The 27,935-nt window shown below is 39.1% G+C and overlaps 1 protein-coding gene across 1 annotated transcript; it reads left to right on the forward strand.

The window, feature by feature from the left end:
• Positions 1 to 27,935, forward strand: TCTN3 (tectonic family member 3). The gene is made up of 14 exons (XM_065894322.1): positions 1 to 319; positions 491 to 614; positions 935 to 1,053; positions 5,079 to 5,206; positions 5,440 to 5,548; positions 5,628 to 5,743; positions 6,423 to 6,458; positions 7,021 to 7,101; positions 8,195 to 8,320; positions 9,194 to 9,301; positions 9,961 to 10,055; positions 10,336 to 10,489; positions 14,457 to 14,594; positions 27,563 to 27,935. Exons 1-14 carry the CDS (start codon positions 85 to 87, stop codon positions 27,797 to 27,799), a joined length of 1,806 nt encoding a protein of 601 aa, XP_065750394.1. The 5' UTR covers positions 1 to 84; the 3' UTR covers positions 27,800 to 27,935.

Here is a 27,935-nt window from a genome sequence, read left to right on the forward strand (position 1 = left end):
TCCTCCCACCCACTCTCTAGCGACGCGTCTAGAGACCACCGAAACCCACCTCAAACCACTTGGTGGAGACGTCTGTATTACTGCATGTTTACCTCGCAGCTCGCGCTGCTGCATGTGTTCTTCCTGATGGTCCCCGAGGGCGTCCGGCCTCAGCCATCTCCGTCCCCGTCTGGGGCAGTGTCCACCCAATCGGACCTGGGGCCAAGGACGCAGGGCGAGACCCTTCAATCCTCCTCGGAGGTGCCTGGCGTCTCTACAGTGAGTCCTACTGTCGTGACTCCCTCGGCGCCTGGGAATAGGACCGTGGATCTCTTCCCAGGTGAGGGGAGAGGATGCGGGATTGGAAACTGCTGACTTAGATCCAAATTCTGTGAACAAAGTGAATTCCCATAAAGTAAGGAGTGGGGTTGTTGGAAGAAGGGGAATTAACACTTGGAAGAGTTTGGGAATGCACACCCCATTTGCTCTGCTTTATGTTGTACTTTTATAGTCTTACCGATTTGTGTCTGTGACTTGACTCCCGGTGCCTGCGATATGAATTGCTGCTGCGACAGGGACTGCTATCTTCTCCATCCCAGGACAGTTTTCTCCTTCTGCCTTCCAGGCAGCGTGAGGTGAGCTGCGATGCTCAGGTTGAATCCTAAAGGGGATTGGGGCAATAGAATAAGTAACATTTGGAAGTAGGAAGAGTTATACTTCGTGCCTCCCATCCCCACTTCCATTCCTGGGAATGGAACTACCTTGGTTTTTCCCAGGAGAGCCGTTCCACTTATGGTGCTCTAGAGCAGGGCTGGCCAATAGAATAGAATCTTCGTATTGTCCTGTGGCTGCCCAAGGAGTCCTATCTTTGGCATCTGACTGATACCGGTGGGGCACCCTTCTTTGGACCTAATCCTCATTCTAAATGTATCTATTCTCCCTCCTGTTTCCTCAGGTCTTCAAGTTGGGTGTGTGTAGACAACTCTCTTATCTTCCGAAGTAATTCCCCGTTTCCTTCAAGAGTTTTCATGGATTCAAATGGAATTAAGCAGTTTTGTGTCCATGTGAACAACTGTGAGTAGAAATATGTTGGCTATTCCTATTGCCTAACATTTACTGAGGGTTAGCTTAGTCTCTGACGTTTATTCCTTTTCTTTGTTTTTTAAACTTTTTTTTCCCCCCCTTTGGATCTCTACCATGCTCCCTCTCCTTCCACCTGTCCCCCTGCCCCTTCTGTTTTCTCTTATTAGTGAACATTGGCAATCTCTTTTGCCCTCTTGGCTGTGGATCAGAAAGCCCATACAGAACTTTAATTTCAGTCAGCCCTCTTAGCTCAGAGGATTACAGATAGACTATGTCTCCCACTTTCTACAGTCTCCATGAAGGGGCTCACTGAATCCCCAGTGCCTGACATAAGAGGCACCAAATAATACGAATGAATGTCTTTGACAAATGAGTCTACATCAACCTTGTTTTTATTTTAAGAGGCAACAATATAGGGGAAAGAGCATTTGACTTGGGTCTCAGCCCTTCATTTACTTACCAGCTGCACAGTCTTGAACAAATTTCCAGGCTCATTTCTTCAACTGCAGAATGAGAAATAATATCACTAATTCTGAATGTGAAAGTGCTCTATAACTGTAGAGTGCAATAAAAATGAAAGGTAGTTGTTATTAAGGTTTTTAAATAGACTTAGATGGCTTCTGGGGTGGCGCGGTGGTTAAGAATCCGCCTGCCAATGCAGGGGACACAGATTCGAGCCCTGGTCTGGGAAGATCCCACATGCTGTGGAGCAGCTAAGCCTGTGCGCCACAACTACTGAACCTGCGTACCACAACTGCGGAAGTCCGTACGCCTAGGGCCCGTGCTCCACAGCGGGATAGGCCACCGCAGTGAGAAGCCTGTGCACCACAGGGAAGAGTGGGCCCCGCTCGCCGCAACTAGAGAAAAGCCCAGCAGCAAAGCAGGCAGCGAATACCCAACACAGCCTAAATAAATAAATAACTAGACTTAAAAATTTGTTGGTGATGAGTATAACATTTTTAAAGATGTACATCTAATATATCTTTTTTTAATTTATTGTCTAAGAAGCAAGATAATGTTCTCACATAAAATAGACTTAAATGTCCCTTACACTCTGGAAGTCAGCTCATCCTGGTTTCATCTGTTAGAAAATAAATTGCAAAACTATATTTGTTTCCTAAAGCAACCAAGTTTGGATTTGAGGGGACTTGAATTTGGAAGCAGTTATCAGGAGCCTTGCGGCCATTCAGGTTGTGAGAAGGTAAAGGGAGCAAGGCAAATGCTGCATTTTAAACTAAGGCTGCAGGGCTTCCCTGTTGGCGCAGTGGTTGAGAGTCTGCCTGCTAGTGCGGGAGACACGGGTTCGAGCCCTGGTCTGGGAGAGTCCCACATGCCGCAGAGCAACTAGGCCTGTGAGACACAACTACTGGGCCTGTACGTCTGGAGCCTGTGCTCTGCAACAAGAGAGGCCGCGATAGTGAGAGGCCTGCACACCGGGATGAAGAGTGGCCCCCGCTTGCCACAACTAGAGAAAGCCCTCTCACAGAAACGAAGACCCAACACAGCAAAAATAAATAAAAAATAAATTAATAAAATAAAGCTGCAGCTTTCCCATCCTTTCCAAATCTCCCGTTGCTTTCTAGTTCTAGCCTCATGAAAATGCTCCAGGGATATCTCAGTAGCGTTCAACTGGTGCTGCCTGCTTTTAATCCCCTCCTGCTTCCCATGCTATACTGTTTCCAGACCAGTGTTTCTGAACTTTCTTTCCCCAGCAACACCTGAGAGTCACTCCTTTAGAACTTATATGATACTTTGAATTGTTATCATTTTATATGAATGTTGTGTCTCCCCAGGTAAATTGTCGGAGCATAGAAAGGATGGACCATATCTTTGCCCACGGTGCTTGATATTTGCTGATAATAATCATCAGTAACAGACATTGTTAGAGGCTGTAAAACATGATGGAGTGGGAAAAATCCTAGACCAGGAATCGGGAGATCTGTGATCTACTCCTGGCTCTGCCAGATGGCTCTGTGGCCTTTTGCAACTCATTTACCTCTTAGGATCGAAATTTCCTAATGGAATTGGACCAGATGATCTCTGGGCTTCCTTCCACATCTGAAATTGTATCAATCTAAGTCTAAATACCTTTAAGTCCTGTTGGGTATAATATACCATATATGATGATAGAAATTTTAGGTAGAAATTCTATTTATCCTTAGCCTGCGCTTCTTATCTGCATTATTCCTGCTTACCATCACTACCACCAATATCCCTGCACTACAGTGAGAGACAAAAATGTTAACGTTCTCTTACTCTTTTAAGCCATGAAAAAAATACTCAGATGGATATTATCCATCTCAATGTACCTTTTTTTTTTTTTTTGGTATACGGGCCTCTCACTGTTGTGGCCTCTCCCGTTGCGGAGCACAGGCTCTGGACGCGCAGGCTCAGCGGTCATGGCTCACGGGCCCAGCCGCTCCGCGGCATGTGGGATCCTCCCGGACCGGGGCACACACCCCTGTACCCTGCATCGGCAGATGGACTCTCAACCACTGCGCCACCAGGGAAGCCCGTCAACGTACCTTCTTTTTTAGCTTAACTTTTCTTTCATTTATAAAGATAGAAATAACTACATTTTTAAATGAGGTAAGTATTTCTTCCATGTGGTTTTCAGGGTATGAGTTCTGAAGGAAATATTAAACAGCTCCTGGAAGCTTTAAAATTTGAACATTTCGGATCAGAGATGGAAGAAGGTGGTCTGCAGACCAGCAGCACTAGCATCACCTGTTCCAGAGCAAGGCTTTTCAATCCTAATATGCACCCACATCACCTGGAGATCTTGTTAACATGCACATTCTGATTCAGTAGTTCTGGAGCATGGCTTAAGATTCTGAATTTCCGACAACATCCCAGGCAATGCTGGGGCTGCTAGTCTGTACACCACACTTTGAGTAATAAAGATCTAGGAGACAGATAGAAAGTGAGTAGCCTGAAAGGCCCCAGAATTGAGAGTTATCTTCATTTCGTGTTCCGTCAGAAAGCTGAAAAGTCAAATGAGTAGGACTTTGTGATCACAGAGGATAAAGGTCAAGCTTATGTTATGTGGCATCTTCATTAGCTTTTGGTGATACATGTCTTGATTTCCTTTTGAATCTGTCCAAATGACCGTAATTATGAAGAAAGAAAGAAACTAGTATGGGCCAATTTTCTGCTACATCCCTTTTTCAAGTTAGCAGAAAACTTGGGTGGTAAAGCAGAGTGTTGTTCATTACAGGCCACCCTCTGGGCAGGGGAGAATGTCAGAGGCTTTTACCTACATCTCTCTCCTGGTTCTGAAGTGCCATAAGGAGATGGCTGCAGGAGCTTGGATAGATTTATACATTGCTATAATATAAATTACAGAATTGTTAGAGAAAATACCCTTTGAGTGTATTTGAAAAATCTTGAATGTAGAAATTATAAGGTGAAAGGAATAAAATACAACAAATCCATATACTTGAGAGATGGAAGCCTTATTATGAGGACTGGTTAGTTGAAGTTTAGAGGAGATTGGAAGACTTGGAGAGGACAAGTCAAATATTGTCTCCAACTCTGCCATCTTCCTATGGAAACAGTACCATTTTGTTGTACTAGAGACTCCTCTGGTATGGGACAAATGTGTGCATTACTGAGACTCCTATTTTCATCACAAATTGCTAATCATACACATTCCTGGCATCAGAGGCATGGAACTGACTGGCATTCGTTGGTCGTATTCTTAGATCTTAATACTAAAGCAATAATTGAATTAACAAATTACAAATAAATTATTAGGTGATAGAAATCAAAATTGTTATTATCTCTGAAGATGGCGTATTGATTGGGAACCTGGGAAAATGTTCTGAGTGGTAGTAATAAAAGTATATAAATGTTTAAAAATTCTTTGAGTTTATGCTTAAGATTAGTGCATTTGCATACTTTGTATATTTTACGCCTCAATAAAAATATTTTTAAAGATTAGTTTCTTGGTATGCCAGATACTTAAAAATGATTTTATTTTATCTAAACCCCTTTTCTTTTTAAAATTATTTTAGCAAAATTAACCTATTTCCAGAAGCTCCAAAAGGTCAATGCAACCAGCTTCCAGGCCCTGGCTACAGAGTTTGGAGGTGAATCATTCACTTCAACATTCCAAACCCAGTCACCACCACCTTTTTACAGGGTGAGCCTACGAAAGGGGGAGGGATCGTTTGGTTTTGTTTTCCCCCACATACTGACAATTGACGAGGTATCTTTGAGATACCCACCTGCAACTAGGTAAGCCACTGTCAGCTCTTTTGGAGGGCAGTATTGTCCATGTTAACAACCTATTGAGTTAACTTGTTTCTGCTTATTCTTTTCTGGTGGAGTTAGTCCAATCTCGCTGTGAATAAATTTCTGCTGTACTTTGTTTAGGCTGGGGACCCCATTCTGACTTACTTCCCCAAGTGGTCTGTAATAGGCTTGCTGAGGCAGCCTGCAGGAGTCGGAGCTGGGGGACTCTGTGCTGAGAGCAATCCTGCAGGTGAGCCTGGAGTACAAGCGCCAGCCTTTTTGTTCAGTTTAAAATAGGCTTTCTCATGTACCACTCCCTTATTTCTAAGGTTTCCTGGAGAGTAAAAGTACAACCTGTGCTCGTTTCTTCAAGAATCTGGCAGATAGCTGTACCTTGGATCCCACCCTCAACGCTGCCTCTTATCATAACTTCACAGTCTTGAAGGTGGGTGTTCCTTCTCTCCCCCCACTGTCACCGCTGTGGACTTAAAAAGTTATCATGGGCTTCCCTGGTGGCGCAGTGGTTGAGTCCGCCTGCCGATGCAGGGGACGCAGGTTCGTGCCCCAGTCCGGGAAGATCCCACATGCCGTGGAGCAGCTGGGCCCGTGAGCCATGGCCGCTGAGCCTGCGCATCCGGAGCCTCTGCTCCACAACGGGAGAGGCCACAACAGTGAGAGGCCTGCGTACCACAAAAAAAAAAAAAGTTATCATGCTTCCCACAAGCACTGAACTGGAAGTCAGGATGCCCAAGAGCTATGTAGAAGGCAGAGGGCCTAAAAGCCCTGTCATCTGAAGAAAGATGAAAGAAGTAGGGATAGATAGGATAAGAGGTTCTCACCTTTCTGGCTAGTGGAATTTGCTAGGGGAGGTAGGATGGGGTGACATCTCACTATTTCACCAAAACTTCTTGCTTTTGCTGTTTGTTAGAGCTCTACTCAGAGTAGGTGGGCATCACAGTCCATCCAATCTCCGCTGAGCCCTGCTTCTGGCATTTTAGTGTAAGGAAGAGTCAGGTAGAAAAAAATGTTGATTTTTTTACCCCCCAAATGAGAAACCACAAGCTCCTGGAGATTTTATGTTAAGATATATGCACACTCATGTCCTTGCTGTTCTCTTATGCTAGGTTCCAAGAGGTTTGAGTGATCTGCAGAATACAAAGGTATGATGCTTTTTTCAGGAAAAACGAAAGAGAATATTTGGTCCCTTTACATCTGAGGCAGTCTCACTCTAGATTGTAATGGTGAAAGAGAATGTGTTTGTGATGCACCAGACTGTTCAAGTATGAGTCTAAAAGAGTGTTTTTCTTTTTGTTCTATATAATTAATAAGCATCATATGAAATAAGAATCATAAGGTATTAGGTAAGTTTGAGAAACTTCGGGTAAATAAAGTTAAACATTATATTTAGGATGGACTACTTGAAATCTTTAATATACTAGAGAGTCTTCTTAATCTCTAAGAGGGAAGTGCCAGATATAGTATTTCTAAAACTTATTTGACCATGGAACCTTTATTTTATATCTAATAGAAGTAATGTTCCAAAAAATATGTTTTGAGAAGTGCTGAATTAGAATGACTTTTGAACTTAAGTTGTAGACTGGCAATGGAAGGAGAGAGGAAGGTGATGGTCAAAAGGAAAAAATACTCATTTCAGCATAATATGTAACTAGAAGAAAAAGTGCTGCTTTCAATTTTAATTGATTTGTCTCTTTCCCTTGCTAGTTCCAGGTGCCTGTAACACCTGTCTCACAGGCTGACTCTCCTCTGTTGGCTGGAAACACTTGTCAGAATGTTGTTTCCCAGGTAGGGACGCTGACCTCAGATTCTGGACTGATGTATGTTGATCAGCATTAGCAGAGGTGCTTCATCTTCCATTAAGTACCAGGCCAACCCCATGTGAATTTTTGTGCATTACCTGAAACTTAACACATCAAGGACTGAGCCCATCACCTTCCTCCCCACATGTTTCAGTCATTTCCATTGCTGCTGTCCTCCTGCATTTCACATCCAGAACATTAAAATTATTTCTGGTTCCTCTTTCTTTGCCCATGTGCAGTCTGTTATGGTTTTTACTGACCACAATTTCTTTCATTGACAAAGTCAGTATCATCTGAACCTCTGAAATAGACTAGTCAACTTCTTTTCCTTTATTCTCTCTCTTCTAATCAACCAACAAAAGTAAGAATTATTGGAAAGCATCATTTTAAAAACTATGCTCAGAAATCTCAGGTTACCTTCACGTTTTCATGACTTCCGTCTCCAGCTGCCATCTTTATTCATCCTCGGACATTGTGAGAGCCAGGCAAACCAGGTTTCCATTCCATGCTCACCTCTGCCTGTGCTTCTACTCACCTCCTCTGCACAAGATCAAAACTTAGTTTTCTTCCCTTTCAGTTCTTACTGTAAACTCACCTCTCCCATGAACTCTTTCAAAGAGCTCCATCCAGTCTCTTTTTTTCATGTGTAGATATAATATGAAGTCAAATTTTATCTTTTCATGGTATTTGTATTTGGCATTTTTAAGATTACTTTTTTAGTCTCTCTCATCCAGTTACTTTTTAAAATTGAGATGTAATTGACATATAACATTGTATTAGTTTTAGGTGTACAACATAATGATTTGATGCACATATATACTGTGAAATGATCATCACAATAAGTTTAGTTAACATTCATTACCACACATAGTTAACAAATTTTTTTCTTGTGATGAAAACTTTTAAGATCTGCTTTCTTAGCTACTTGCAAATATATAATGCAATATTGTTAACTACAGTCACCATTCTGTTCCCTCATTCAGTTACAGTAAAACCCTTAAAGACAGGAAATCTTCTGTCCTAAACATAATTGGCCCACAAAATAATTTTTCTTAATTGATTCTACTTTTGTATTTCAGGTCATCTATGAGATAGAAACCAATGGGACATTTGGAATCCAGAAAGTCTCCATCGGTTTTGGGCAAACCAACCTGACTGTTGAGCCAGGCACTTCATTCCAGCAACACTTCATCATTCACTTCAGGGTTAGGGCCCTTCTCCTACAGGGGATCAAGAAGAAAGAAATATCGGGTTAGAAGTAGCTCCCCTGCTTCTGTAACAAATGCAAGATAGAATAAGAATATGCAGGACTAGTTCAATCTGTCAACTGAAGCCTCAACATTTAATATTCCATAATTTAACTTCAAGTGATAGGGATTCAACAGTGTTTATTCATTAGCATGTTCCCCCAGCAAAGCAGGACTTCACTCACAAATCCAAACTCTTTTTTTAAATAGTCATTTTGAATCATAAACTCAACTAATATCCCACAAAAATTCTTTAACTAGCTTTTTTCATGTTTCTGGGCATTCAGTGTTTTACTCATTTCCCACTTAATCTAAGTTTCCAGTCTTGATCACCACGTTTTGGCTTTCTTCTACTTTCTTTCTTTTTGAACCCAGCAGAGTCCAGTTTCTCCTCAACTCTACCCTCAAATGATCAACCAAATCCCATGTCTCTCAGAGTTCATCTATGGAACATCTGTAGTTAATTAAAATATATTTCTAAATTACATTTAAACTCCTCTGGTTTTAGCCACGCTGAACATAGCCCTAAATTAATAGGAACTTTGAAATACAGGATTGATAAATCGTTGATAGATCTTTAGTTGTAATCCTTGGTAGAAGTAGCATGTAGTGAACGTCAATGTTCAGATCCTCAGGATTTATTTTGGTGAATAAAAAACAGTGAAAGATGCTGAAGTATCAATTTCTACAAAATGCTGCACTGTGGAAGGAAGCCAGATTGTTCAGTGCAGCTAACCTACAGCATTGCCTAAAGGAAGGGTATGAAGCCACACTGGAAGGTGGGAGAGCATGCTTTTCTCCATATTGACTTTTCCTTCACTCTTTCTGCAGGCTTTTCAACAGAGCACAGCTGCTTCTCTTACTGGTTTTAGAAGTGGGAATCCTGGCTATATTGCTGAGAAGCCACTCCTGGCTCTAACCGGTGATAGAAGACACTCAGTATCCTTTTTTGGGTCTCTGGGTGGCCTATTGCAGCCTAATGAGAAAAGCTTTAACTACTGATCTTTTGGATTTTCCAATTCTGAGGTTCCCCCATTTTTTTAGGTATTGAGGACTTCCTTTACTAAACTATTAATACATTAGGATCTCAAATGTTGATGCTACCAAAGGCTTTAGAACTTACATTAGCCTGGCCAAAGGTGAGGATCCTGACTGAATTTTGTTTGTTTTAATGAAATATTTATATGCTGGTGTGTGGTCATCTATTTTTGGAAAAACAATAATTGTTTCTGTATGTTTTCATTGCCAGAGGAAAAAAAATTGTGACTTGAATAATATATTAATAAAGTACAAAAAGCGTTAAGGAAGGGCTTCCCTGGTGGCGCAGTGGTTGAGAGTCTGCCTGCCGATGCAGGGGATGCGGGTTCGTGCCCCGGTCCGGGAAGATCCCACATGCTGCGGAGCAGCTGGGCCCGTGAGCCATGGCCGCTGAGCCTAAGCGTCTGGAGCCTGTGCTCCGCAACGGGAGAGGCCACAACAGTGAGAGGCCCGTGTAATGCAAAAAAAAAAAAAAAGCATTAAGGAAATAAGCATAAATTTTCCAATCTGCCTACTTTTTTTTCTTTTATGATCTCCTTGATCATCGCCTTCCACCTCAGATGACCCTCTTACAGAGCAAGGGTGATGGAACTTGCTCTATTAAGAGACATGAAGTACAATTTGGAGTGAATGCTATATCTGGATGCAAGCTCAGGTAATTCTCTGCTTCCACATCATTTCCAACAAATTTGTCTCTGCCTGTAGGGAATATGTTGATGTGGCAACTTTTATATTTTGAAATCAGGCTTCAGAGAATGCTAGTTAGGAGTAATGTTTAAATAATATTAATATTACTAAGACTTTTTTTTGACAGTCCTTTATATCTGCTAAGGATTATTTCCTTCCGTTTATTTTGAGATATCATTTCTAATGTTTGGATGAATTACATTATTATGTTAGCATTGGACTCCAGCCTCCGTGGTGTTTCATTTCAGGCTGAAAAGGGTGGACTGCAGCCACTTGCAGCGGGAGATTTATCGGACTCTTCATGGAAGTCCCAGACCAGAGCACGTTGCCATCTTTGGTAATGCTGACCCAGCCCAGAAGGGAGAGTGGACCAGGATCCTCAGCAGGAACTGCAGTGTTTCAGTAAGGAGAGAAATACACATTCTGACCAAAGCCCACTTTCCTCTTTTGTTTATTAAGATTAAAACCAGCCCTGTTTCCATGGTTGATTTGGTTGTCATAGAAGAAAGATAATGTGGTTGTCATAAAGAAAGAATATAAGAAATCATGCCCATTTGAAGTCATTATTTCAGGTTAGGTTTATACATAACTTTCCTCACTCAGAGAAAAATTTGAAGGTTGGAAGTCTAGAGATTGGCCTCTGGTTCAAAATCAATCTTACTCATAATAGGAGAAAAATAAACTAAATATATTTCATATATATTTCAAATATTCTCTTACATTCTTGAATATTTGGTGAGCACAGATTCTTTCTTTGAGGTTGAAATTGTGTTCCTTGTGTTATAAAACATTTTTACATGTACGTTTAGTAAAAATACATTAACAGGGTAAAAATTCAAACCATGTAGAATAGTGTTAATGAAAAGTAAAAACCTCAGTACCCACTGCCCCTGAAGAAATCTCATTTAGCTGTTTCTGTTTTTACTTTTTCTGGTGGCCACTACATCAGTGCTCAGCAGGTGTACCTCTTGATTCCAGTCTAAGTAAAATAGGGAAATCTGTGTGTGTCTAAGTAAAATAAAGAAATCTTTCTTCTTCCTCTTTTGCCTATCCCCTACCTCCTGGCTTTAATCAACTGTACCTTTCATTTTATTTCCTTTCACTTAAACTTTTTAATTGTTTATTTTTCTGTATAAATAATACATACACTTGGCTCAAAATTCCAAAAGTACAAAATAAAACTCTCTCTCAGACAACTCTTCCCTTCCACAGAGGCAAACGAAGTTACTAGTTTCTTTCCTTCTAGAGATATTGTGTGCTCACACAAGAAAATACTCATATTCTTTTTTTTAATCCAAATGCAATAATATGATAAACACAGCTCTGCACTTTGCTTTTTTCACTTGACCTTCAGAGTTTATTCCATATCAGTATATAATAAGCTTCCTCATTCTTTGCATGGTATAGTTGCCTACTATTCCATTATATGGATGAACCATAAATAATTTATTTAGCCAGTTTTATTGGCGAACATTCGGCTTGTTTTCAGCCTTTTGCTGTTACAGTGTGGCATTTTATTTTATTTTATTATTTTTTAAAATAAATTTATTTATTTATTTTTGGCTGCATTGGGTCTTCGTTGCAGTGCGCAGGCTTCTCATTGCAGTGGCTTCTCTTGTTGCGGAGCACAAGCTCTAGGTGCACGGGCTTCAGTAGTTGTGGCACGTGGGCTCAGTAGTTGTGGCTCGCGGGCTCTAAAGCACAGGCTCAGTAGTTATGGTGCACAGGCTTAGTTGCTCCGTGGCATGTGGGATCTTCCCAGACCAGGGCTCGAACCCATGTTCCCTTCATTGGCAGGTGGATTCTTAACCACTGCACCACTGGGGAAGTCCTTTTTTAAAATTTTATTTTATTTTATTTTTTTGGCTGTGTTCGGTCTCTGCTGCTGTGCACGGGCTTTCTCTAGTTGCGGCGAGCAGGGGCTCCTCTTCATCGTGGTGCATGGGCTTCTCATTGTGGTGGCTTCTCTTGTTGCAGAGCACAGGCTCTAGGCATGTGGGCTTCAGTAGTTGTGGTGTGTGGGCTCAGTAGTTGTGGTGCACGGGCTTAGTTTCCCCGCGGCATGTGGGATCTTCCCAGACCAGGGCTCAAACATGTGTCCCCTGCATTAGCAGGCGGATTCTTAACCACTGCAAGTGTGGCATTTTATAACCTGGTTCAGGCACCATTTCATACATGTGAAAATAAACCTATATGATAAATCCTAGAAGTAGAATTGCTAGATCAAAAGGTATATGCAGGGCTTCCCTGGTGGCGCAGTGGTTGGGAGCCCGCCTGCTGATGCAGGGGACACGGGTTCGTGCCCCGGTCCGGGAAGATCCCACATGCCGCGGAGCGGCTGGGCCCATGAGCCATGGCCACTGAGCCTGCGCGTCCGGAGCCTGTGCTCTGCAACGTGAGAGGCCACAGCAGTGAGAGGCCCGCGTACCGCAAAAAAAAAAAAAAAAAAGGGTATATGCATTTAACTTTTTAATAAATATTGCCACTTTATTTCCCGTCAGGTTGTACCAATTTACAGTCCTACTATCCATCTATGAGGTGGCTTGTTACCCCATACTCTCCTCAACACTGAGTTATCAAACTTTTAATCTTTGCTCATCTGATAAGTGAAAAATAGCATTCCATTGTAGTTTTATTTTTCTATTGCTGTGAGTAAGGTTGAGTATCTTGACATATAGTTGAACAATTCGTGTTTTCTTCACTATGATCTATTTATATCTCTTGCCCATTTATTGATTACTTGTCTTATAACTTGTAGAAAATCTTTGTATTTGAGAAATTGGCTCTTTTCTGTTGTATGATTTGTAGATATTATTTTCCCAGTTTGTCATTTGTCTTTTGACTTTGTTTATGGCTTTCATGCCATGCAGAAATTGATTTTCATATTGTGAGATTTATCAATCTTCTTTTTTTTTTTTTTTTCCAACTTTCATGTTTTGGTTCAGACTTTGAAAGGCCTTTCCCCTTAGAGATTATTTATAAAATGCCCCCTTTCCCTTTCTCAGCACTATTATGACTTGATTCCTTGTATACTTCTTTCCTTTAATGAGACTTGGGGGATAAGTAGCTACATGTACTTGATCCAGCCTTTGGGGAACTGCAGTCAAACTGAGTTCTCTTAAACTTCATACAGCCATACTGAGGGAGTGTGGTTTTCAGTAATACATGGCTGAGTACAGAAAAGGGATGGTTAGTGACAAGGATTGAGATTATAGTGGAACTACTCTTTATTATTCTTAAACCTACTATTTATATTTTTAAATCACATTTTTGAAGGATATTTGATAACATGGAAAATTTTTCCTGATGTAGGTAGAATAAATGAAAGGAAAAGTATTTTAAAATATTTGAAACAAACACATGAAAAGATTTTCAACATCATTAGCCATTAAGGAAATGCAGAACCCCAAGGAGATACCACTTCATACCCACTGGGATGGCTATAATTTTAAAAATGGGCAATAACAAGTGTTGGCAGGAATGTGGAGAAATTGGAACCCTCAGACATTGTTGTTGGTACTGCAAAATGGTGGAGCCGATTTGGAAAAGACTTTGACAGTTCCTTAATAAATTGAACATAAACATAGCTGTCTTCCCCTAGTCCTAGTTTAGACATGTTATTGCCTGTGTCTGAGCCTTACTATAAAAAGTATGAAGTTAGAAAAGCACAGGCATATTTGAGGATAGTTTGTATCTGCTAAGTTATAGTAACCTGATTTGTGTCCTCACTTCCATCAGTGCTACCTGCATCTTGGAATTAATCCTCCTGGGGGTCACACTGCTTGGTTGGACTTCATAATCTAACCCTGAAATGTCCTTCCTTAATCTTTTCGCTGTTCCTGTGTTCAAATCCTTTGCTTCAGTCAAGTGATCTGCTCAAGGCCAGTGCCTCACACATGTCTGGCACATAGGAGACACTCAGTAACTATTCTAATTAATCAGCAGCTGTCCCTCAGTGGCATCATATGCTGTTCTAGTTGCATACCATTTTATATGCCATCTCTCTACGTAAATTTTCCTTTAAACACTATTTTTTCCAGTCACATATTATTCATCCCAGTTCCACAAAACCATCCTCAACCAGAAATGGCTGTTTCTTCTGGCGTTCCACAGTACTGACTGCATCACTCACTGAGCACTTCTTATAACCATTGTACGTGGGTTCATGTTTTATTAATCTCTACATTAGTATTTCTATTTTAGAATATTAATTTTTTAAGCTCATGGACAGTAATATGGCCTATTATGAACTTCTGTGTCCTTTCTCTAAGCCACATTGCCTTCTCTGTTATTGTGTAATGTTTAAGAAACAGTGGCTACTTAATGCATGGTAAATAACTATAGCAAATGCTTCTTTTCCCTTCTGCAGGCTATGCATTGTACTTCCTGCTGTGTCATACCAGTTTCCTTGGAGATCCAGATACTGTGGGCATATGTAGGCCTCCAGTCCAACCCACAAGCTCATGTGTCAGGAGCCCGATTCCTATACCACTGTCAGCCCATACAGGTAAGTCTTGGCTCATAAAGGACCACCAAGCCTTACAAAGCCTCGATTGTCTTATCAGCCGTTTGATGACCAGATAATTTTTTAACTTCTGAGAGCCAATTTATGCTACCAGCCAATGTTTGGTTAGAATGAGCTGACACAATTTACTTTCAAGTCAATCCTCCCTGCCTGGTTACTGAAATTTAACATGTTTTTATGGTGAATACAATCTATATCGCTTTTTTTCTGTTTCTTTTTTTTTTTTTTTTAATTTCATGACTATAGTAATAGGTTAGTTCTTTTAACTTAATCATACCAGTATTACTACACTGGTTGATTCAACCACAGAAAAGATTTTCCATAACTGTGTTCAGTGTGACAGTCACATGCTAATTAGAGTCTCTGGGCCTGTTGGTTGCTGTTAAAGTTACTACTGTGGCTAGTTTGTAGTCATCAATTCTTGGTTGATTGCACTCCATTAAAATTAATTTTTGGGGACACGGGTTCGTTCTCCGATCCGGGAAGATCCCACATGGTGTGGAGCGGCTGGGCCCGTGAGCCATGGCCACTGAGCCTGCGCGTTCGGAGCCTGTGCTCCACAACGGGAGAGGCCACAGTAGTGGGAGGCCCACGTACCGCAAAAATAAATAAATAAAAATAATTTTTTTTTTTTTTGGCTGTACCATGCGGCTTGTGGGATCTTAGTTCCCGGACCAGGGATCGAACCTGTACCCCCTGCAGTGGAAGTGCAGAATCCTAAACACTGGACCGCCGGGAAATCCCCTAAAATAAATAATTTTAATATGTAGTAGACATATACCCATTGTTTATGATGTGCCTTAAGACAGCTTTAGCATCTGTCTTGGTTTTAGAACCTAACACTTAGCTTTAGAAGTTCAAAAACAGAAATCATTAGGTCCTGGTGAACTGATTCATGTATGAACTTATTAACTTTTAATGGAAATTAAAACTAATTGAAATTATTACCTGTCATTGCATTTACCTCCCAGAAAAGGAGCTAAAGGTATTTTACTTCTGACTTAAACGTAGTAGAGACTACGTTTAAGTCAGAAGTAAAATACCTTTAGCTCCTCCCTCACAACAGAGTTGACCACCTTAGCTCTCTATGCCTGTAAATGTGTTAAAACTCAGGTTGATGGAAACTGTGTTAATGAGAACATTCCATTCTCCTTGTGTTGGTTTACTGAATAAAATAGAACTCTCTGTAAGACTCATTTAATCTGTTACAGATACTGCACTGAATCTATTGTTTTATTTTTATGAACTGTATCTTTATTTATGAATACTTGTGTAGTTTGGGAGGATACCTACAGGACTGTTTTTATCTTCCTGAATCTCTGGCTCTCTTAGGCATTGAAGCTACCCAGTGCCTCTTTCTTGTCTAGATATTTTTAATCATTATATTTTTCTAGTATTTAGTAGAGGTTAGCTTTTCAGGTTAGTCTGCCCCTCTACAAAGTGTTTTGTTTTATAAATTTGTGTCAACATTTAAAAATCAAGAAATTTTACCTTCACATGCAGATCTCTGACTTCTCTTGAAAATCTGGTGGTAAAGATCCTACACTCCTGCATGGCATAAACTCTCCTGCCGCTGAATGGTGATTTCAACTAATAGAGTACCTCATTCACATGGCCTATACCTACCCACCCTTAGCCATCCCACTTCTCTCATTCAGGTTACTTGCTTAGGCTGGTAGGCATTTGTGGTTTTGCACCTTGAAATGAAGGTCGGTTGAATTTTGAACTGAACTGTCTGAATGACTTTTCATGGTATAAATGTAGCTTTAGAAACACTTGAGATTCCTCTCACTATAAAAAGTGAAGCAGCAAAATTTTTGGAATGTTCCCAGCAACAAACTACAAAATAGGGAAGAATTTAAGCAAAACACTGTGTAGACTTCCCTGTCTTCTTGTATGATAATAATAATAGCAAAACTTTTTTTTTTTTTTTGCGATACACGGGCCTCTCACTGTTGTGGCCTCTCCCGTTGCGGAGCACAGGTTCCGGACGCACAGGCTCAGCGGCCATGGCTCACGGGCCCAGCCGCTCCGCAGCATGTGGGATCTTCCCAGACCGGGGCATGAACCCGTGTCCCCTGCATCGGCAGGCAGACTCTCAACCACTGCGCCACCAGGGAAGCCCCTAGCAAAACATTTATTGAACATTTACTATGTAACAGGCACTGGTAATATTTTTTATGTGTTTTTAGTATTGAATTCTCACAACAAACCCATGAAGTAAATAGGACTTATTTACATGGTACTCTGCTACTTATGTTTTTGTACTAATTGGTCCTTTAAAGGGATCATTAAGTTTGGGTCTTGATAAAATACATCATGTCTTCTGTCTGAATATAAACTTTCTTTTAATTTAAAAAAGAAAATATATCTCAAGGAAGAAACAACTAGTTATAAAGAATATTTTGAATCAATAAAACCAAAATAATAAGTGAGATAAAAGAACAGTGTAGCATCACAGGATCAAGGCTCTGAACCTTTTTAGAATTATAATATTCATTTCTATATTTAAGTGGATCATCAAGCTTTTTGGATTATCTAGGAGACCTGTTGCCTGAAGTTGAGGGTGGTAATTAAGATCCCAGGCATGAGTCAGACAGACGTAGGCCCAAATCAAGTTATTTTATTTCTCTAAATCTAATTACTCTCATCTATAAGATGGAGATTAATAATAATACTTCATTAGGTTGTGCAGATTAGATGAGATCATAAAATAAAACATTTAACATTTCCTGGCACATAGTGAATACTCAGTAAATATCGCTCATCATATCATCATTATTATTTTATTATCATACCTTTTTTGGTTCTGAATTTCCATATAAATAGCATATCAAATAGGTTTAAAGCAAAACACAGAAGAGATAAGCAGGAATTAGAGCAGTGTTTTTCAACCTTTGTTAGCTATCATCCGTGGTAAGAAATATATTTTACATCACAACCCAGCTTATAACACATACTTATATAAAACTGAAATAAGATTTTTATAAAACATTATCTTTATGCAGTACACTCTGTGATAGTCTGTTCTATTGTAATTTATTCTGTTTTATTTTTAATGGTAGACACTAGTGGGTCACAATTTGCAATTTGAAAAACTTTTAGAGAATATATCTCTGACTACATTTCAAAACTAAATATATTGTTTAATAAATGCCTTTTATTCATCATATTATAAATGAAAGTTAGCAGTGTTTATGCCTCAATTAAATAGCATATGCTAGAAAAACTGCCAACCTAGCTATGAGTCTAGCTAGTGGTTCTTTTTTTTTTTTTTTTTTTTTTTTTTTGGTGGTACGCGGGCCTCTGGCCTCTCCCATTGCAGAGCACAGGCTCCGGATGCGCAGGCTCAGTGGCCATGGCTCACGGGCCCAGCCGCTCCGCGGCATGTGGGATCTTCCCGGACCAGGGCACGAACCCATGTCCTCTGCATTGGCAGGCGGACTCTCAACCACTGCGCCACCAAGGAAGCCCTAGCTAGTGGTTCTTAATTTTATGGATCCTGTTGAGAATCTGTTGAAAGCTATTCACTTACTAGAAAAATGCACAGACACACAACATTCTTTATATAGTTTCAAGGGATTTATTGATTTCTTGAAGCCCAGCTAAGAATCTCTGCCACAATCTCTTAATTAAACAGGCAGTATACTAGGAAAGATAAAGAACACTAAACAAAATAAGAATAATTCAGAATTAGATTTTTTGAAATAATTGCTGTGAAAGAAAGGACTAGGAAGTGGCTGGATTGGTAACAAACAGTTCTGTTTCTCGTTTCTGTTGATGTATTGGAGAATACCAAACGACCTCTCTTCTGAGAAGGGGCAACAGTAACACCGCCAGTGGACTTGGTTGCTATGACAGTCAGTAAAGTTTCTGTTACTAAAGTCTTTCTTTTTCAGGGATCAGTCAACCACTATTTGCTTCTCTCTCGATGAATGGTTAGACTATAGAAGTTCTCTGCCCCTTTCTGTGGTTCTTAGTAGCCTGTATAGAACTTTACCTAGTTCTATAGGTAAAGTTCTGTTATCTTATTACCTCTTTTCATTTTTTTAAAGAACTTTTTAAAGTTATACTCATTGTTCCATATGTTAAAATGTATAACCACCTAAGATCTCTCCCTGACACATGATGTTTAGGAACATTTACTCTAACATATGCATTCTCTTTGACTCATTTGAAAATCTTGATAACTTCACTGACATCTTTAAAATAAGTGAGGGTATTAAAATTATTTTCATTGGTTTTTCCCTCAAATATATGTTTTTCCCCAAGAAAATATGGAGAAATAATGTATATGTTATCTGGAAAGTGTTATATATAAATAATTCATTAGTTATTTTTCAGAAATTATTATTGATTTTACTGTATTTAAATCACTAGTTCTCCTAAAATCAGTTTTAATACCAGATATCAGCAAACTTCTTAAAAATCATGTACTTATAAGTTCTAACAATCATAATAGATACCACCATTTCTGATTGTCTTAGATTAAATGAGACTCATGAATATAACAAGCAGATGCAGTTCATGTTTTTGCATTGGATTCTCATTTGGACAAACAATTGTAAAATATATTTTGGGAGAGTTGAGGAAACTTGAATATAGACTATATTTTAGATAGAAATACCATTAACATGAAAAAATAGAGATTCATTTTTTTAAAGTAGATTATAAAACAGCCTGTACAGTATGATCCCATATAGTTAAAAATGCATATATCAATGTCTGTATGTATAGATAAAGATGTAAATGTTAGTAGTGGTATTCTTGGTGATGGAAATATGGTGTTTTTATATCTTGTTTATTTATCATTATTCTTTAATTTTTTTACAGTATAATTTACTGCTTTTGTAATAATTAAACTTACTCAAAGTCACTAAGAAAACATCTAAAAATAACTAGATGTTATTTTCAGGAATTCCCTGGTGGTCCAGTGGTTAGGACTCTGTGCTTTCACTGCCAAGGGCACGGGTTTGATCCCTAGTCAGGGAACTAAGATCCTGCAAGCAGCACGGCATGGCCAAAAATTAAAAATAATTATAATAATTAGATGTTATTTTAAAGATGAATTTATTCAGTTTCATTTACAATAGCATGAGAAAACATAAAGTACTTAGGAACAAATTTAGCAAAAAGAATGCAAAAACCTCTTCATTATAGAACATTACTGAGAGAAACTATAAGAGACCTAAATAAATGGAGTGATATACCATGTTCATGGAGAAGAAGACAGATCCATTATCTGTCCCCAGATGGATCTATAGAATCAATGCAAACCCCCAAAACTCCTAGTAGGCATTTTTGTGGAAATTGACAAGCAGATTCTAAAATTTACATGAAAATGCAAAGGACTTAGAATAGCCAAAACAATTTTGAAAAAGAAGAACAAAGATGGAGGACTTTACTGATTTCAGGATTTACTCTAAATCTTAGTGTGGTACTGGTAACAAATAGACCAATGAGAAAAAAACAGGAAGTCTAAAGATAGATCCACAAAAAATTCAATAGGAAAAGGACTTTTTTTAAAACAGTTGGTGCTGGAACAACTGGATAAAACTGGAACTACTGAATAAACATATGGGGAGAAAATGAACTAACTCGATACACAAAAATACTTATGCCTTGATCATAAACCTATATGTGAAATCCAGAGTCATAAAGCTTCTAAAAGAAACAGAATATCTTTGCAAATTTGAAGTAGGTAAAGATTTCTTGGGCAAGAAACAAAAATCATTAACCGTAAAACTAAAAACTTGATAAATTCGACCTCATCAAAATTTAAAATCTCTGCTTATCAAAAAATACCGTTATGAAAATGAAAAGCCAGACTGCAGTTTGGGAGACCATATTTCTCAATGCATTATCTGACAAAAGACCATATCGAGAATATGTAAAGAACACCAACAAATAAATAATGCAAGGACCAAAAAAAAAAAAACCACTAGAAATGGGCAAAAGATTTGAACAGATACTACATAAATGACCAATAAACATGAAAAAGTGCTCAACATCTTTAGTCATTAGGGATATGCAAATTAAAAGCATAAGACACCACTCACTAGAATATCCAATAGAATATGCACTAGAATAGCTAAAATCAAAAAGACTGTGATAACGTGAAATCTTGCAAGAATGTAGAACAACTGGAGCTCCCATACTTCGCTAATGGGAATGAAAAATGGTACAATCACTTAGTCTTACAAATTCATCTTCTCTATGACCCAGCAATTTTTCCTGGTTATTTACCCAAAAGAAATTAAAACATATGTCCAAAACAAGATTTGTACAAGAATGTTCACCACAGCCTTAGTCTTAATAGCACATAGTCCATAGTCTGAAATATGTAGCTACAAAAACATAAATCTAAGAGATGGTATCCACAGCTTTTTCTCTAATAGTGATAGTTTTCATTTGTATTGATTTGACATAGAGGATTAGCACATAATGGTTTAAAAGTTATCATTATAAATATGTAATATAGTAACATATAGGGTGTACTTCTTATTACCAAAGCCAAACAGAATCTAATCCAAACTTTTCATGTTATTAAACAGTAAATCTTACTTGGGGACAAAGTATTTTGCTGCGTGTAAACTGAACTGAAGCAAATAAATCTCCTAAGCTTCACAAAGTGTTAAAACAGAATTGCTGGTGGTAAACATCATAAAATATTATAGCTTAAGGTAGAAATAAGTTGTCAACCATACATAACAGAACTAGATCCATAGTAAAAGAAATTGTGCTGACTTGGCTTTGTGCCTTTTGTTTTGATAAAAGAAATGAGATGACCAGACTTTTTTTTTTTTTTTTTGACTGTGTTTGGTCTTCGTTGCTGAGCGTGGGCTTTCTCTCGTTGCGGCGAGCAGGGTGCTACTCTTCGTTGTGGTGTGTAGGCTTCTCATTGCGGTGGCTGCTTTTGTCGCAGAGCATGAGCTCTGGGCTTGCGGGCTTCAGTAGTTGTGGCGCCCAGCTTAGTTGCCCAGCGGCATGTGGGATCTTCCCAGACCAGGGCTCGAACCTGTGTCCCCTGCATTGGCAGGCGGATTCTTGACCACTGTGCCACCAAGGAAGTCCCAATAACCGGACTCTGAGGGTTTTTTGGGGTTTTTTTTTTGCTTGTTTGTTTTTTTGTTTTGTTTTGTTTTTTTCAGTATTCTTGCTATACATGCTAAACAGTGAATTCTCTAATTTTGCTTATATGTAGCTTTTAAAATGCAAATAAAAAACTTTAGACTTAAGAATTCATGTGTAACACACTGAACTTTAAAATCTTTTTCATGTGGCACTAAAACACAGGTTCTAAAATAGGTCAGTAACATTCAGTATTATCCAGTGACCTGGCAAGTGCATTCAAGTTCCTTTTAATTATTGGATCATCTACTAGACTGCACTTGTTCCAAACCTCCACATAAATATGGAGGCATATTTTTAATATATGAAGAATAAGCATTTCATTTGAAATATTAACAAGTAAGTATATGAATGAATGAACCACAACCTTTAGAGATCCTAATTACAGTGTGGTGGGAAGGATAAGGAGTCAAAGTAACCTGTAATTGCTGACTCTCAAATTAGCTACGGCATACTTACTACCTTGTGATTTATTTACCTCTTCTTACTTTATATTAGTTCCCTGTCTCCAAAATACCTCTACTCATTTGTGCAAAAAAGGATCTTTGTTGAGTGCCTCCCCTGTGCCAAGTATCATGCTTGGTGCTAGGTACAGTGTGGTAAACAAGATAGACGTCATCCACCCTTACAGAAGGTGTGGAGCAATACGGAGGTGAGGTTTGGAACACTGTTACAGAAACTATCCAGGATATGCTGATAGCCTGGGCCCAGATGTGAGGGCTGCAGGAAGGAGACAGAGTTCAGATTTATCACAGATAGGACTTGATTGCTTGGATGCAGAGGTTGAGGGAGAGAATGAGTCAAGGATGATGGACAGTTTTTAGTTTGGGCGTTTCATTCAGTTCTTTTATGTCTTATATGGTAATAGCCTGTTGACTACCAAATGTAATCCTACTTTTTGCAATAACCCTTGTATTTTTCATCCCCTCCCCCACCCGCCACCACCACCACCCTTTTTTAATTTGGTAGGTATTCTGAAGTTTTTCTTTCTTTTTTGTTTTGTTTGTTTTGGAAGGCCACCCTCAAGCTACTGGAACCCACTTTACCTGTCAAGTGCCTGGAAATATACATCTCCCAGATGGCTCTTAACTAATGACTTAAGGGCATAGGAATATGAGAGCCCAACTCCCTTGCCTTGGGTTGGGAGCACACAATTGTTGGAACTGTAAATCCTACATTATAGCTCAGAATTCCCCTGCAGATTAGGCTGATGCTACATAATGGTATAATATATCAAATTACTTAATAATTGTATAATTTATCAAAATAATATGTAAACATATTTTTAAAGTCAAAAATGCTAGAATAGAGGATCTCTTAATAAAAAATCAAGTCCCATATCCCCCCTGCTCTCCAGAAATTAACCTGTTTAACTCTTCCTCTTTCTTGCTGGTATTTGTCTCAATTTCTAAGCAATATCATACTCAGTTATCTCTTGAATTTAGAGTTTATATAATCTATTGACATCCTATCTTGGTAGATGAGTTTAGCTTTGTTACTCTTCTCCTACCCCTCCCACCACTCTCCCAGTATAGTTACATCAAAATGTTTTATTAAGTCAATATTCAGTGTTTCGTTTCTGTGATCATACATTTATGTTGAGCCAAGTAATTAAATTTTTGTGAAATGTTTTATTCTTCCTAAAATTAATAATTACCTCATATTTCATTTCTTTAATTTTCTTTGAGCTAATGACTAAAACTTCTCACATACTCTAACAGCTCTGTAAAATTTCTCTCAATGCAGTTTTCCAGCTGCATTGCCAGCTGAACTTGCCAATAGTGCTACTTGTTCTACCTTTCCTACGTATTTTCTTCATGGAGACCTCCATAACCTGATGTAAAATGGACTAGTTGCTGCCCAGCAGCTGTTTTGGAGCTTTCCTTTACTGTCATCTTGGAGATTCCCCCTTGCTTCCTACTTGTGTTAGAGTTGCTGTTAACTAGACATTACTTTTTCATTTTTCTTGGCTTATTCTCTTGTTTTGGTGGAGCTCAAATTCTAATAACATCTTTGAGAAAAGGAGCATGTAAAATACATTTTTTTCTTTAGTTCCCACATCTAAAGTTAACTTTATTTAACCACCATCGTTATCATTATCATGATGCATAGTTGATCATTTGGCTAGGTATAGAATCCTAGATTGAAAATAATTTTCACTCTCAATTTTGAAAGCATTCCTCTAGTTTCCAATATTGCTGTTGAGAAGCCATTTTAAGATATTATTTTGACCCCTAATAGTCTGAAGTTTCCACAGAATGAGGCCTTGGGTAGTATTTTTTCTTCATTCATCATACCGAACAATTCATGGGATTTTTTTACTCTTTTAAAGCTCAGATCTGATAAATTTCGATTATTATTATATGTTTAATAATTTCCTCCCCACTATTTTCTGTTCTTTCTTTTTGGAACTCCTATTAATCTGTTACAGGATCAATATATTGATTTTCTAATTTTTTCTTTTCTCTTATATTGTCTCTCTGTTTATCTTTTTGTTCTTTCTAGAAGAGTTCCTCAACTTTGTCTTTGAGTCTTTTTACTGAATTTCTTTTGACTATCACATTTTTAATATCTGAGAGCTCACTCCTATTCTGTATCTTTTCATAATATCCTTTTCTTATCTATTTTTAAGATATTAACAATTTTTTGTCTTCATCTTTAATCTCTGTTTCCTCTGAATTTGTTTATCCCATTCATTTGGTACAGTTTTTCGCTTTAAGATGAGAAACTTCTCCCACTTACCTGGCAATCTCTAGCTGTCTATCCAAAATAAGAGTAAGGTGCTAAACTGATGGAAAGCTCTGTGATCATGAGTGAGACTTATTGACTTGTAGGCTTCACTGTAGGGTGGTTAGGTGCAGTAGCTTTGAGGGTTGTAGGACTGCCAATGTCATTATCTTTTTATCTTCTTATTGGGACTGTTAATTTTCTCCAGAAAAAAACCCCTCCTGGCTCCTGACTGAAGGGTATGTGTGTAAGACCATCTCTCACCATTTTGAAGCCAGACTGGGGGAAGGGATTTCATTATACAGAATAATTGCCCTATTTTTAGTTCCATACCTCACTCTGTCCTTTTCTTTTTAATTTATTTATTTTATTTATTTTTTTATTTTTGGCTGCATTGGGTCTTCGTTGCTGTGTGCAAGCATTTTTTTTTTTTCCTCTAGTTGCAGAGAGCGGGGACTACTCTTCTTTGAGGTGCGAGGGCTTCTCATTGCGGTGGCTTCTCTTGTTGCAGAGCACAGGCTCTAGGCTTGCGGGCTTCAGTAGTTGTGGCTCACCAGCTCTAGAGCGCAGGCTCAGTAGTTGTGGCGCACGGGCTTAGTTGCTGCACGGCACGTGGGATCTTCCTAGACCAGGGCTCGAACCTTTGTCCCCTGCATTGGCAGGCAGATTCTTAACCACTGTGCCACTAGGGAAGCCCTCACTCTGTCCTTTTCTATGTCCAGTGGCCCTAAATCCAGAATTTCTCTGGTTTAAATTTTCTAGTCTCTTGTTGAGATAGGGAAAGGGTGGTTGTCTGATTGCATTGAGGAGGGTATCATTCAGTAACCATTTTCTGTCCCTGCTTCATCCCTACTTCCCTGTTGTCTTCTGTTACTGAGTCTTTCAGGGTTCTACAGAGATCTTCTTCTAGTCTCTGAAGGCTTTTAGGTTTGGCCTTCTTTCCCTCTGTGAAACCTTGCCTCCATCTGTTTTCTGTATTCACATATTATATCTCTCCATTTCAGTGAAGATGGAATTTTGTATCTGTTTCTTATTGTATTGGAATGGTTTTAAGATATACAGAGAGAAGACATGTCTTTACATTGCCATCCTAAAATCAAGTCCAGTAGTAGCTCTTGATGAGCCTAATCCCAAGTGAGTCTGAAGAAAACAGTTCGAAGAACTTTTACCATGTGGTATTTCCCAGCCATTGAAATACCACTATAGACTTAAACATATATATACACACATATATATGTGTGTGTGTATATGTATGTATATATGTGTGTGTGTGTGTATATATATTTGGGTAGACATGGGCCTAAAGTTTGCCTTCTTGGGCTCATAGCTATCTAAGAGGTCAGTTCTCAGTACAGGCTGACCCCAAGGCTCCAGAAGTTCCCTGATTTTGGAGTTTGCAGGGGCTAATGACACTTTTCCCTACCTCAGCTTGAAACCAATTAAAAGAGTCAGGTGGAGATCAAAATATCAGCTTTATCACTAATAAACACTAGATAGGTAGATTTGGCTTGGGTGTGTAGCAGTGAGCTTCCTAATGTAGAACTACACTCTTCCATTATGAGGCCACTACCCTAGTTATAACCACAACACCTGGGACTGCTTGTAGGCAGTTTAAAATCTCCCCTCCCCCTAAAGGCTCTGAAATGAGTCAGAACAGCCCATTAATTAAATCAACTCTTAGGCAACACTGAACCCAAGGCTGAAAATTCATTCCCTATTCTATTTCCCATCCGAAAGTGTTTCTAGCCATCCCAGCTCATATAGCTCATCAGGCATTCTGCAGTGAGGTTAAATAACAATGTTAACGTATTTCAATAATATCAACTGCAAAGATTTGCTCCAAAAATTGAATATATATCCTTTCCCCATTATAAAGTTCCTAGGGAAAAATTAAAATCCTAAACAGGAAATCCTTTTGTAAGTTAAAGTCCAAAGAAAGTTTATTACTTAATCTTAAGTAATAAACTCCTCCCCATTTTCTTTGGTTAGTCTCAGCCAGTTTTCAATGCCTGGCTGGAGTCAGGATACCCTCAGCATCTTCAGCCTAAGCTGGCTGTACTTGGAATGTATGTGGGTCTTTCAATGCCACAGAAGTTACATTAGTTCTGTGCCAAGTCCCATATGAGCTTCACTGTTTAAAAAAAAAAATCCAAAGAGTTAGTATGACATGCAAGATTATCACAACACTGGCCCCACATCCATTTATTTTAAAAATGCCTGTGGAAGGGTATACCAAGCAAAATTATGTTCCCAGAGCCTGATATTTACTGTTGCCAAAGACCACAGCAGAGATATGTGGCATCAGAGTGAAGGAAGGTAAATAAAAATCTTCATTTCTGGTTCAACAAGATAGTTATTTACTGTCAAATTATAATCAAAAGTTTGCCTAGTGAGCAGAGTCAGAACAAAGGGAATTCAGTTTAGACAAACTTAATTCCAGTCATCAGGCTGCAACCATATCTACCCAAAGCTATGTCTGTTAGATCAGATACTTGAGTCAGCTTGACAAGGAGCATCTTTTTCATTTGACTTGAATTGGTGTTTTGTTGGGAGGATCCTTTCTAACCCTGAGATTCTGTGAATTTGATGGTTTTTCAATCTACATTACTGAGTTCTTTGCTCTTTCCATGAAGTTTCACATTTCTTTCTACAACTGAAGAAGGAATAGAAATACTGCTAGTACGTGTGTACTGTTTCAGAGCCTGGAACCTTTTGGGACCTGATAAGGTAGAGCTGCTAAACACCTAACAGCAGCAGTTTCTACCTGATAAGGTAGAGCTGCTAAACACATAACAGAAGCAGTGGCTTCTTTGATATCAGACAGGTCCCCAACTGCGGGAAGCTAGAGTCAGTCTTTTGGTAGGTGTAACTGTTCACAGTTCTGGTGTCCTCGAGTATTGCTAAGAAATTAATTTCCTTGTGTCTCACTCAGAAGGAGAACTACATAGGATCAATATGAGAAAAAGGTCTGTCTTGCTTAGAGCAGTGTGTTTTGAGTCTTTATTCAGGGAAGTAATAATAACAGTCAAATTGGAGGGCTATTTGAATGGGTACCAAGCACTAACCTGTCACAGACGAATTTCTTCCTGCAGGATTCCCAACAAGAAACAGAAGTACCTTTGACAACTGTTGTGACCTTTGTGGACATTACCCAGAAGCCAGAGCCTCCAAGAGGCCAACCCAGAATGGACTGGAAATTGCCATTCGACTTCTTCTTTCCCTTCAAAATGGTATTCAGCAGAGGAGTAGACTCTCAAAAAGGCTCAGTCTCTCCCATTCTTATCCTGTGTCTCTTACTACTTGGAGTTCTCAACCTAGAGACTAAGTGAAAAAAAGGAGAAGAAGCAGATTTCAATTTTTCCCATGGGAAGTTCAGAGGCACCCTGCTTATCTTGGCTAAACAGATCCTCACCTGCTCATGACCAGAGGAGAGCATTTAGGAAAACAGAGGACATAAATGAAGGA

This window comes from Phocoena phocoena, chromosome 16, assembly GCF_963924675.1.
Source record: "Phocoena phocoena chromosome 16, mPhoPho1.1, whole genome shotgun sequence".
Lineage (NCBI taxonomy): Eukaryota > Metazoa > Chordata > Mammalia > Artiodactyla > Phocoenidae > Phocoena > Phocoena phocoena.

What these genes read in the sequence shown, in the direction of transcription:
- TCTN3 (XM_065894322.1), top strand. Translation starts at nt 85, where the DNA reads ATGTTTACCTCGCAGCTCGCGCTGCTGCATGTGTTCTTCCTGATGGTC. An exon ending in TGCCTTCCAGGCAGCGTGAG is followed by an intron (nt 615 to 934) that starts GTGAGCTGCGAT and finishes CTGTTTCCTCAG; the next exon opens with GTCTTCAAGTTGGGTGTGTG. An exon ending in ATAACTTCACAGTCTTGAAG is followed by an intron (nt 5,744 to 6,422) that starts GTGGGTGTTCCT and finishes CTCTTATGCTAG; the next exon opens with GTTCCAAGAGGTTTGAGTGA.